At 45.7% G+C, this 12,337-nt stretch overlaps 1 protein-coding gene across 1 annotated transcript in view; it reads left to right on the top strand.

The window, feature by feature from the left end:
- Positions 1 to 10,994, top strand: part of LOC141122060 (uncharacterized) — a 396,180-nt gene extending 385,186 nt beyond the window's left edge. The window contains exons 15-21 of the mRNA XM_073611856.1: positions 6,993 to 7,114; positions 7,201 to 7,324; positions 7,441 to 7,538; positions 7,628 to 7,855; positions 7,936 to 8,136; positions 8,260 to 8,401; positions 9,161 to 10,994. Coding sequence (XP_073467957.1) covers positions 6,993 to 7,114; positions 7,201 to 7,324; positions 7,441 to 7,538; positions 7,628 to 7,855; positions 7,936 to 8,136; positions 8,260 to 8,401; positions 9,161 to 10,509 — 2,264 coding nt within the window. The 3' untranslated portion in view covers positions 10,510 to 10,994. The remainder of the gene's footprint in view (positions 1 to 6,992; positions 7,115 to 7,200; positions 7,325 to 7,440; positions 7,539 to 7,627; positions 7,856 to 7,935; positions 8,137 to 8,259; positions 8,402 to 9,160) is intronic.
- Positions 10,995 to 12,337: the final 1,343 nt, after the last annotated feature.

Below are 12,337 nucleotides of genomic sequence, written 5' to 3'. Positions count from 1 at the left end.
TTGTTGGCCTGAATAATGTTTCTGCCTGAAACCCGGACACATTATTCAGACAGGAATGTGGCTCGGAGCGGGGCCAGGCGGGAGGGTGAGGGGAGGAGGAGGAGGAGATGATGGCACCCGACCTGTGAAGTCAGGGGTGGACTGGACAGGACAGCAGCATGAGAGGACTCATCTCACTGAGCTCCCGCTGCCGATCTTTCTCCTTTCCGCGGTTGCATTACTGTCACCATCGGCTCCTGCTTCCACCCACAGCTGCCTGTGTCCCTGCAGAGCCCTCCGGCAGAACAGAGAGGAAGGAGCGGGACCGAATCTCCAACATGACACCACCTCTGCACTGCCACAAAGATCACCACAAGGTGCTGAGAAACAGGACTACAGAGTCCTTACAGGAGTAACCAGGACAATATCAGGGACCAAATGGACCGACGGTCTGAGACCCTTCTGCGGAGGGCCTGGGAGGTCAATGCTGCGGCCATTAGTCCAGCCTTGGCATTGGCCTGTGTGGCCAGGAACGCAGACATGTGGGTCACAAAGTTGATGGACCATGTGTCGCGAACTTCCAAGTACAAACAGGTCTTGGACTCCTTGGAGGTCATTGGTAGAGCCGTGGCCTACTTGGAGGAAGCAGTGGTCGAAACAGTACGTGCAACTGCTAAGCCCGTGGCTCTTCTGAATTCTGCAAGGAGGGCCTTGTGGGTTAAGACCTGGGATTGGGACAACACATCCAAGACACATTTGTGAGGTCTACATTTTTGAGGGTTCCCTACTCTTTGGTTCTGGGTTGGACCAGGCCCTTTCTAGGTCTACAGAGAAGTTTTCGGTAAAGCCTAAGAAAGGTAGGGGAAGATTTTTTTTGAGGCCCCCAGGTTAAGAACCTGTTCAGGGATAAGAAGGAAGGCAAGAAATGGGGAATTGGTAAGGGCAAGCAAAAAGGAGGCCTCCTCTTTTCCGGCCCAAATACCACTGACAAAGATACCAAGTGACGTCAGGGTGGGGGGGGGCTCTCTCACTTTCCCACTCAGTGGAAAAGGATCACTCAAAGCCCCCACATACTACAGATAATAAGAGAGGGCTACAGGTTCGAACTACTCTCCTCACCTCCCCCAAGCTTCCTTCTAACCCGCCTACCCAGGGTTCCGCTGAAAGCCGTGGGTTTTCTTTAGAGCTTTAGGCAGAGCAGGGTGTTATAGTACCTGTCCTAGTAGAGCAACACGGTTGAGGGTTTTATTCTCACATCTTTGTGGTCCCAAAGTCCTCGGGAAAGTACCGCCTTATAATACATTCAAGAAGGCTAAACAGGTTTCTATGGTAAAAGAAGTCAGAAAGCATGTTCTGAAGGAGGTGTTTATGGTCACGATAGACCTAAAAGACGCCTATCTTTATGTCTCCATTTTTCCAGGGCACCAGGAATTTCTATAGTTTGCGATAGGGCATGGAGCATTGGCAATTTTGCACCCTACCCTTTGAACTGTCAGCCAGCCCAAGAGTTTTCACAAAGATCCTTGCAGAGGTGGTTTTGTACCTCCATCTCCAAGGGATAGAGCTGATCCCCTATCTGGACGACCTTTTGGTTTACAACCAGAGTCACGATCTACTACTGTCCGACCTGGACAAAGTAGTAAGTACCTTGGAGTCCCTGGGGTGGTTAATCAGCCAGGAAAAATCCTCTCTGATTCTGGCGCAGACCAAGGTTTACCTGGGGTTCCTGGTAGATTTGCAGCACAGAAGTTTGTGTTGCTCCCGGGGAAAGTAGAGGGCCTGATAGCTGCAGTCTTATCTCTTCTAGAGGCAGAGGAAGTCTCCTTCAGAGGAGTTATGAGATTCCTCGGGTTAATGACAGCTTGAATTCCTGCGGTGCCGTGGGCTCCACTACAGGACTCTCCAGCAGTTCCTCATATCCTACTGGGACAGGAAAAGGGGAACCTTAGATGAAAAGGTCTCCATTCCAGGAGGGGTAAAGGAGTCTTTGCAGTGGTGGCTCAACCCTCAGAGGTTGGGGGAGGGTCACCTCTAGACTCAGCTCCAATCCCTCAGGGTGACGACTGATGCCTGGGGTAGGGGGGCCATCTGGAAGAACTTCGGGACCAGGGTGTCTGGAACCAAGTTCAGAGGTGCTCTTCCTCCAACTTCCGGGAGCTCTTGGTGGTCAGAGAAGCTTTAAAAGAAAGAATCTGGGGGAAAGAGGTTCAGATCCTTGACGACAATTCAAGCATGGTGGCCTTCCTGAAACACCGGGGGGGGGGCACAAGGTCCTGCGCTGGGCCTGACTCAGGAACTCCTGGAGTGGGCGGAACAAAGGATCCCCTCAATTTCAGCAGTGCATATAAAGGCGGTCTGCAATGTCGAAGCGGACTACCTCAGCCGACAGCGATTAACCAGGGAGAGTGGGAATTGAACCCCGAAGTGTACTCCCTCGTGTGTCGATGCTTCGACAGACTGGAGATCGATCTCTTCACGCACAGAGGGAACAGGAAGGTGAAGAGGTTATTTTCACTGTTCAGGGAGAAAGGATCCGAGGGGGTGGACGTGTTTACCCAAGACTGGGACTTCCACTTGGCCTATGCCTTTCCCCCCTTGGCTCTGATCCCAAAAATATTGCAGAAGCTGAGTCAGTCCGAGGGCAGACTGATTTTAATCGCTCCTTGGTGGCCCAAGAGGACCTGGTTCCCTACCCTGGACCTTCTCCTACAGGGTCCAGTCTGCCACCCAAACCCCAGTTTCTTCAAGCTAGTGGCTTGGCTCTTGAAAGGGAGAGCCTGCGGCAGAGGGGGTGTTCAGAGAGAATAATTGACACCGGTTACAAGGCTTATTTACGCCAAATTCTGGGGAGCCTTCTCGCATTGGTGTAAGGCAAGGGGGACTTCCCAGCAGAAGATCCCTGCAATCCTAGATTTCCTCCAGGATGGCGCAGATTAGGGTATAGCTACTAAGACACTCAGGGTCCAGGTGGCAGCCTTGTCCAGTTTTTTGGACAGAAGACTGGCTCTGAACCCACTGATGAAGAGATTTTTGTCAGTTTGGGAGAGGATATCCCTGGTGCAAATGAACCAATTTCCACCATGGGATCTTACCCTAGTCCTCAGAGCTCGACCAAGGCACCGTTCGAGCCCTTGGCTCATATCCCGCTTAAATTACTTGCCATTAAGACAACCTTCCTGCTGGCCATTACAACGGCCAGGAGGATAGGTGATCTCCAGGCTCTGTCTGTAAAAGAGCCCTTTTTCTTATTATTTGAAGACAGGATTATCCTTAGGCAGGATCCCCTGTACCTTCCGAAGGTGGCCTCACAGTTCCACAGGATGCAGGAGATCGTCCTTCTTTCATTTTGTGCCAATCCTCAGAACGAGAAGGAAAGTTAATTTCATTGTTTAGATGTCTGACAGTGTCTGTTAGTTTATTTAGAGAGAGTGAAGGATTTTTAGAAGGTCCAGTCACTTATTAGTTGGTTTTTGCAGCCAGAAGAAGGGTCAGCAAGCATCAAAAGCAACCAAAGCAAGGTGGATTAGGCAGACCATTTCTGTAGCCTATGAGCAGGCTGGTAAAGTGGTTCCCACTAGTCCTAAGGCACACTCTACATGGTCTCTGGCGACCTCTTGGGCAGAAAGGGCTGGAGCATTGGTAGAACAGTTCTGCAGAGCAGCTATGTGGAGAAGCCAGAACACTTTCTGGAGGCACTACAGGATGGAACTGCTGTCACCTCAGGATTTGGCATTCAGTAGAAAGGTTCTACAGGCTGTTGACCCGCCCAAAGGTAGGCCTGAGCTACTTGTTCTTCTCTCAGGGTGCTGTCCTGGAGGATGACTTGAGAAAATGACCAGTTACTCTTACCGGTAACGGTGTTTCTGGGAAGTCTTCCAGAATGGCAGGCCTACTTTCCACCCGTTTTTTGTGTGTTGGTGTTGTATGAACATTTGTGGTGGTTCTCACTCTCGTGCACTGGTATGGGTCAATACTTTTTCACAACTGAGGAGCACAGGGAGAGGCGGGTTTTTTTGACCTTTTCTTTGATTGTGTTTCTTGTCAGGTGGGACCAGTTATCTCTCAGGGTGCCGTCCTGGAAGACTTCCAAGAGACACCGTTACCAGTAAGTGTAACTGGTCATTTTCTCCTGAGATAAAACCACAATTCTTCCTCTTTATAAAACTCTGGTCAGGCCACATCTGGAGTATTCCGTCCAGTTTTGGTCACCAGTCCTCAGAAGGAATGTGCTGGAGAGAGTTCAAAGGAGGGCAACTAAATTAATTAGGGGGCTGGAGGACCTCAAATACGAGGAATGACTACAAGCGCTAAATTTATTCTCGCTGGAGAAAAGACACTTGAGAGGAGATATGATAGCTACCGTATATACTCGAGTATAAGTCAAATTTTTCAGCACATTTTTTTGTGCTGAAAGTGCCCCCCTCGACTTATACTCGAGTTAAGCACTTTTGTGCAGCAAAAAATTTCATTTTCCGAACCGAATTTGGGGCCCCGTATCTCAGGGCCACTTGGTACTAGGAACCCCAAATTTGGTGTGCAAACCCAGTAGAACTGGTACCACAACATATCCAAAGCTATAGTTCCTAGCACTAAGTGGCCCCAAGATACAGGGCCCCAAATTCGGATCGGAAAATGTCATTCTCTGCTGCAGAAAAGTGCTTGACATTTTCTGAACCGAGTATGGGGCCCCATATCTCAGGGCCACTTAGTGCTAGGAACCCCAAATTTGGTGTGCAAACCCAGTAGAACTGGTACCACAACATATCCAAAGCAGAAGTTACTAGCACTAAGTGGCCCCGATATACGGGGCCCCAAAATCGGTTCGGAAAATGTCATTTTCTGCTGCAGAAAAGTGCTTGACATTTTCTGAACTGATTTTTGGGGCCCTGTATCTCAGGGCCACTTAGTGCTAGTAACCCCAGGTTTGGAAATTTTATGGTGCTAGTTCCACTGGGTTTGCACACCAAATTTGGGCTTCTTAACACTAAGTGGCCCCAAGATACAGGGCCCCAAATTCGGTCAACTATGTCCATCTGGAGCAATGTCATTTTGGGACCCTTTTGGTTCAGAGACCCCAAAATTTTGGCTGCAGCTAGGGGGCATCTAGGAACCCTTAATTACCGAGTTTGAAGTTCAGGGGACCTATGGCTGCAAATGGGCACAGTGAGGCTGCAAATGGGCATTGTTGACCCTCTTTTCCACTTACAGTAGCTGTGCATTTCTCACCCTTGTCTTATACTCGGGTCAATAAGTTTTTCCCATTTTTTTTGTGGTAAATTAGGGCCTCGACTTATACTCGGAGCGACTTATACTCGAGTATATACGCAAATATCTCAGTGGTGATCCCAGGATAGGAAAAAAGCTATTCAATCTCAGGGGGTGTGAGAGGACACGGAGACACACAATGAGATTGGAGGAGAATCAGTTTAACCTTAAGCTGCGTAGGGGTTTTTTCACTGTCAGGGTGGTAAGAATGTGGAACTCTCTTCCACAAGTGGTGGTGGCTGCGGGGTGTATTGATATTTTAAAGAGACTCTTGGACATGCATCTTAAAGAACACAACATACAGGGATATGGGAATTGATTATTGACACTGACACACGTGCACCTACACAGGTCAGACTGGATGGACTATTGTCTTTATTCAACCTTACCTACTATGTAACTATGTCCTGCATTCTGCACACTGTACCCTTCTCCTGCATCTTATGTCCTGTGGTGACCTACACCTTTCTCTGGTACCCCATGTCCTGCATTCTGCACACTACACCCATGTCCTGCACCCTTCTCCTGCACCTTGCACCCCAAATCCTGTGTTCTGCACCTCACAAATCACTTGCCCTGCCCCAGGTGCCAATAACCCACATTTCCTCTCAAAACTCTCCTAACTTTTGTAGCTGGCTCCTGGATTGAAAGCAAATTTGTCAAGCCCCACCTTAAGTGACTCCCCCCTTCCCCCTCATCTCCTTCATTATGTAAGTCATGCTGAGATAATCTCCCATTGGCTGAGCAATATTCTCATTGGTCTCTGAGATCCTTCTTGCTATTCCTCATCCTGCCTGTTGTTTCCTTGGATTGATTTTCTGTGTAGTGACCCCGGCTTCATCTCTTGGATGCGCTCGTCTGTTGCTTGTCCTGACCTTTATCCTGATTCCTGGATCTCCTCCTCATCTCTCCTCCATATCCTCTTACACAGCTTTTCTCCACACCTGCAGTGATCCTGGGGGGTGGAAACTTGGCACCAGCACTCAGCAAAATCCATCCCCACCATTAGGAGCTCCGGAGAAAACTGTCTGCTATTTACACTCCGTTCCTCCGCACGTCACCTGATCACATGAGAGCTTACTTTCACTGATTCCTGACAGATTTCTGTATGGTAAAGGTCAAAGTTCACTCTTCAGTTTAGGAGAGGAAAGACACACCCAGAAGGAATGATTTGGTTTTCACAGGAGCCTCATATAGACAACCCCTCAAATCTCCCCATCCAAATGTCCCTCCATCCAGAGTCTATATGTCCTATGACATCACACTGTCCTCACAGCTCCTCCTCCAATTGTAGCTCCATCCAGAGTCTATATGTCCTATGACATCACACTGACCTCACAGCTCCTCCTCCCAATGTCCCTCCATCCAGAGTCTATATGTCCTATGACATCACACTGACCTCACAGCTCCTCCCCCCCAATGTCCCTCCATCCAGAGTCTATATGTCCTATGACATCACAATGACCTCACAGCCCCCCTCAATGTCCCTCCCTCCATCTGGCTTTCTTTTTTGTTTTCTGATGCTCTTAAGATGTGGGCGGACCCTTGGCATCCTCACTAGCAAAGTGGGACTGTTGGTCCTGCATTGTATGTGATGACATCAGAATGCCTTTTATCCTGCATAGTGTTGAGGTTCTGTGTGGGTAAATTATACCTCAGTCTGAAGTGGGGCTTTAATAAAACTGAAACCTGAATGGTGAGGTGAGGAGGATTCAAGGAATATATTTGATTTTGCTATTTATTTTCAGATCTAGAGTTTTCCTCCTGTGAAGTCTGGAGATCATATGACCATCACATTGCCTCCACCTCCCTCCCTGATAGAATAGAGAAATACAAAGAAGATTCTAGAAGTCACCAGAGAGGAGGAGAGGTGAGCGGTGCTGGGAATTCTGGGACATTATCCAGTAACAGACAAGGGATGGGTCTGGATGGTGACTGTATCATTGTGTGTGTCAGGTTCCTATAAGGTGTCAGGATGTCACTGTCTATTTCTCCATGGAGGAGTGGGAGTATTTAGAAGCACACAAGGATCTCTACAAGGATGTCATGATGGACAATCAGCCGCCCCTCACATCACCGGGTAAGAGGAGACTTTATTGTAAAGGAGAGAGCAGTACGGAGGGTCCACCTAGATCCCCCATCATCTGATAAACACATAGAAACAATGTATTCAGTCAGTGTGTATGTTTCCTACAGATGGATCCAGTAATGGGAACCCACCAGAGAGATGTCCCCGTCCTCTGTATTCCCGGGATTCCACACAGGAAGATCACACCATCCCTCACCATCATCAGGTAGATGAGGAACAGTCACTTATTGTATTATTAGGATCTGTACATTATCTGCATTGTTACAATTGATGTCCTTTTTATTATATATTCAGAGTGGAAACCTGAGAGATTCTAAAGTTGGGGTTAAAGAAGAGATAAAAGAGGAGGGTGATGAGGATGGGGTGATGGAGGAGTCAGAGTTTCTAAAAGAGCACAAAGATTTGTACCAGGACACCATGGTGGAGTCATCCAGCTACAGAAACCCACCAGAGAGATGTCCCCGTCCTCTGTATTCCCGGGATTCCATACAGGAAGATCACACCATCCCTCACCATCATCAGGTAGATGATTGACAATTATTGGTAGTTCTGATTTATACACAGCATGTTTGTTACAATGAATGGTTTATTGTTTCTTTCAGAGTGGAAACCTCGGGGATGATAATATTGATGTTAAAGAAAGGTATAAAGAAGAGGAGTATGGAGTGATGGAGGAATTTTCAGAAGGACACAAGGGTATGATGAAGCCACCTAATACCAGGAACCCACCAGAGAGATGTCCCCATCCTCTGTATTCCCGGGATTCCACACAGGAAGGTCACACCATCCATCACTGTTACAAGGTTGGTGGGATGGAGCATCTAGAACATGGACTCCTAGAGATGATCTGTGGATTTTATATGTGATGTCACAATAATAAATCCTATTGTTTACGGATGATATTCACTTTCATTTTCTTGATTTAGAGTGGAGATCCAATCGATATAGAATTTGAGGTTAAAGCAGAAGAAGAAGAGAGGTATGTGAGGGATGATCAACAGTCTATGGAGGAGGATGGAATAACGGGGACATTTATAGAGGAGGACACTCCTACAGAGATCAGCACAGGTGGGTCATTAACACTAAATACATTCCTCCACCCATACTGCTCACTGATTGGTCCAGAGTAGGGCAAGTACTGGGTGATAATCTTCCTTCTCTGTGCTGCAGACACAATTGATGGATCTAGACTGGATTTATGGAAATTCCGAGGTTCAGCTGATAGCAAAGGGTTGATTTTCACCATAAATGTTGCTCTACCTAGGCACCTTGGGTATGTGCTTTGAGTCTTCTACCTCATGCCCAGGACTAGAATGATCTCTGACAGAACAATTCTCCCAGGGTTACTTGTTTTATTGTTTGATGGTTGTGCCAGGTGGAGGGATATGTCTGTATAGTTTCAGACCCAAGTCACTGAGTGCAGTCTCAGGAGATGGGAGGCAGCGGTGTGGGACCTCTGCAACTCGTCTCATGTAAACATTTAGGCTTCTACTGATTACTGAATACCAATATTATGAGTCCTGACCCTTACACTATATCATTTATATTGTACATTACATACTCCTGACCCCTGCACTATATACTCTATGTTGTACATTACATACTCCTGACCCCTGCACTATATAATCTATGTTGTACACTACATAGTCCTGACTTCTGCTCTCTCCCCTCTACCCACTGCTATATATATATATATACATACTATGTATTCTCTTTAGTTACACCCATTTCTTACCAGCTGGATGTTTTATATCTGATGATTTGATTGGAGCACAGCAGGAACCAATCTGCTCATGTCTAGTAATAATCTTTTTATTTCTATTTTAGTAGATGGACGGGAGATGAGGAAAACCTCAGAGGATTGTCTCACTTTGTCTCCAGACTGTAAAGTAGAAGATGAGGACATCACACAGTATAGTCCAGGAGAAAACCCGACTACCTCAAATGTCCATCCGGCACCACACAGTGTAGATGGACCATCGTATTCCTCTTATCCTGAGGAACCTCAGACTGTGAGGGACGGTGCCGTCCTTCCAACAGATAAGAGGCTTTCCTGTAGCGAGTGCGGGAAGTGTTTCCCTTCTAAATCCCATCTTATTGTGCATATAAGATCTCACACAGGAGAGAAGCCGTATTCCTGTCCTGAGTGCGGGAAATGTTTTTCACAGGAGGCCAATCTTTACACACATCAGAGATCTCACACTGGGGAGAAGCCATATTCCTGTCCTGAGTGCAAAAAATGTTTTTCACAGAAGTCTAGTCTTTACAAACATCAGACATCTCACACGGGGGAGAAGCCGTATTCCTGTCCTGAGTGCGGGAAATGTTTTTCACTGAAGTGCAATCTTTCCAAACATCAGAGATTTCATACGGGGGAGAAGCCGTATTCCTGTCCTGCGTGCGGGAAATGTTTTTCACAGAAGTCTAATCTTTATACACATCAGAGATCTCACACAGGAGAGAAGCCGTATTCCTGTCCTGAGTGCGGGAAATGTTTTTCGGTGAAGTCCGATCTTAACACACATCAAAGATCTCACACGGGGGAGAAAACCTATTCCTGTCCTGAGTGCGGTAAATGTTTTTCAGGGAAGTCCAGTCTTTACATACATAAGAGATCTCACACAGGAGAGAAGCCTTATTCCTGTCCTGAGTGCGGAAAATGTTTTTCACAGAAGTCCAGTCTTTCCACACATCAGAGATCTCACACAGGAGAGAAGCCGTATTCCTGTCCTGAGTGCGGGAAATGTTTTTCAGTGAAGTCTTATCTTAACACACATCAGAGATCTCACACGGGGCAGAAGCCGTATTCCTGTCCTGAGTGTGGGAAATGTTTTTCAGTGAAGTCGCATCTTTACAGACATCAGAGATCTCATACAGGGCAGAAGCCGTATTCCTGTCCTGAGTGCGGGAATTGTTTTTCACAGAAGACCAATCTTTACAAACATCAGAGATCTCACACGGAGGAAAAGCCGTATTCCTGTCCTGAGTGCGGGAAATGTTTTTCAGTGAAGTCCAATCTTTACTCACATCAAAGATCTCACACGGGGGAGAAGCCGTATTCCTGCCCTGAGTGCGAGAAATGTTTTTCACTGAAATTCAATCTTTACAGACATCAGAGATCTCACACGGGGAGAAGCCGAATTCCTGTCCTGAGTGAGGGAATTATTCCTCACTGAAGTCCTGTCTTCCTGTACATCAGGGATCCCACACAACCCTTGAGGTGTGAAGGAATATGTGGTGTTTGTCTTAAACCACTATGACTCCATCTTAGGGATTAGTATCCATTTTGTTCTACTTGTTTAAATGTCACATAACTTGTTCTTTACCTTAGGAATTCGCCTACACGGGTTCCCATGAAGCTATCTCTCAGAGATTAGCTTGTTCCCGATTGTTGTGTGATTTCTGAGGAATAGATACTGTTGTACTGTAAATAAAATAAGCTTGTTATGTATCGTATGTCTGGAACAATAATTGTTTGCATAACTGTAGAAGGTCCCATGATGTACATGGGATGTAGCTATAATGTTGCATAACCATTTTTTGTCTATATAAGCAAGAATTAAAGCTATCAGATCATTCTGAGCAACCGCAGCACTGTTTATCTGTGTCAAGTTCTTAAGAGTAATCTCCAGGCCTGTTGGGATAGGACGGAGTGGTGTCAGACCCCGGTCTATAATAATTCAACCCTTACAAACTGGCATAGTCAGCAGGATGACTCAATGGCATTGATTCGGTGAGTAGAAATATTTTCTATTCCTTGCCGTAATCAGAAGTTCAGTGTCATCTTAGGGAAAGAATTAAAAAGGGAAATTATAAGTATAGACTTATGACAAAAAGTTCTTAGAGAACTTATAAAGAGAATCCTTGGGAAGGACTCAGGAAAAAGGGGTCTTGGGAAGATCACTATAATTAAAAGGTATACCTACTATAAAAAGAGAAATAAAATATTGGGTGGTCTGACAGAACTAAGTCTTATACTGAAATTATTGCTTTACGGCTTATTAGTGTTTAGCTTCTGCTGATTTATTTATCTGTATACTGTTGAATAATAAGATCCAGGTTAATTTCTTTTTATGTACTAACAAATGTCTCAAAAGTGTCCCGATTGTATTACTGATTTGTTATTCTGTTATATTGGTCCTCGGACATATCTTGTAGCCAGTGTCCCGGGAGGTTATCATTCTAAACTAGGAAAGGGACCCTTATTTAGAGAAGGCAAACCACGGGTTCAAGTTTTAAGGTTTAATTTACAAATTTGTGTTTCAAGAAGGGTTGACAGTGAAGGGAGTAATATCACGTATTCGAAGAGCAGGGGAGATTTATCAAGTCTGTCCCAGGTCTTTGAAGTATTGTGACATTAGGGACGTTTTTACCAATTAAAATATGGATAGAGCATTAATAACACTTTCTTAAGGTAATACATAAATTGATGAGGCTAACTTTTGATCAACACATGTTATTTGAATAAATCATTTTGCTACTGACATCTCTTGCAAAGGGGAAGCCATGTGCAAAATTTGGACATATGGCTTTTTGCCAACAGGGTTCAAGTGCTAATATCTGACTAACCGTAATAGATAGTGGAACTGTTTGTAGCATTAGTACTACCGCAATTGAAGGCACTGTTTGAACCTGTTGGCACTCTGCCAAAAAATTTGAAATATAAATAAAAATTTGGTTATAAAAATAAGAAAAGTAATAACGAACAAAACTTGCTTATGATCAGGGGAACCTCTAGCCATAAGGAGTGCTTATTGGCATTTTGCCAAGAAAAAAAAAAATGGATTCCAGAATGACTAAACCAATTCCTCCCCCGAACAGGGAGAGATATGCAAATGTTATGTAGCCCGAGTCTGTGGGACAGATTATGTGTACATTAATCCATGGGTAGATAATTTGTCCGGTTGGACCGGAGCCATGGGTAGCTGTGACCCCTTCACCAGGGAAGAACAGAACAATACCTTCCATATGGATATGATAAAGGGCTTATGTCTGGGAGACAAG

This window comes from Aquarana catesbeiana, unplaced genomic scaffold (assembly GCF_042186555.1).
Source record: "Aquarana catesbeiana isolate 2022-GZ unplaced genomic scaffold, ASM4218655v1 unanchor237, whole genome shotgun sequence".
In the NCBI taxonomy this organism is placed as follows: Eukaryota; Metazoa; Chordata; class Amphibia; order Anura; family Ranidae; genus Aquarana; species Aquarana catesbeiana.
The sequence above is the reverse complement of the archived record's forward strand: the minus strand, read 5'-3'. Positions and strand labels throughout refer to the sequence as shown.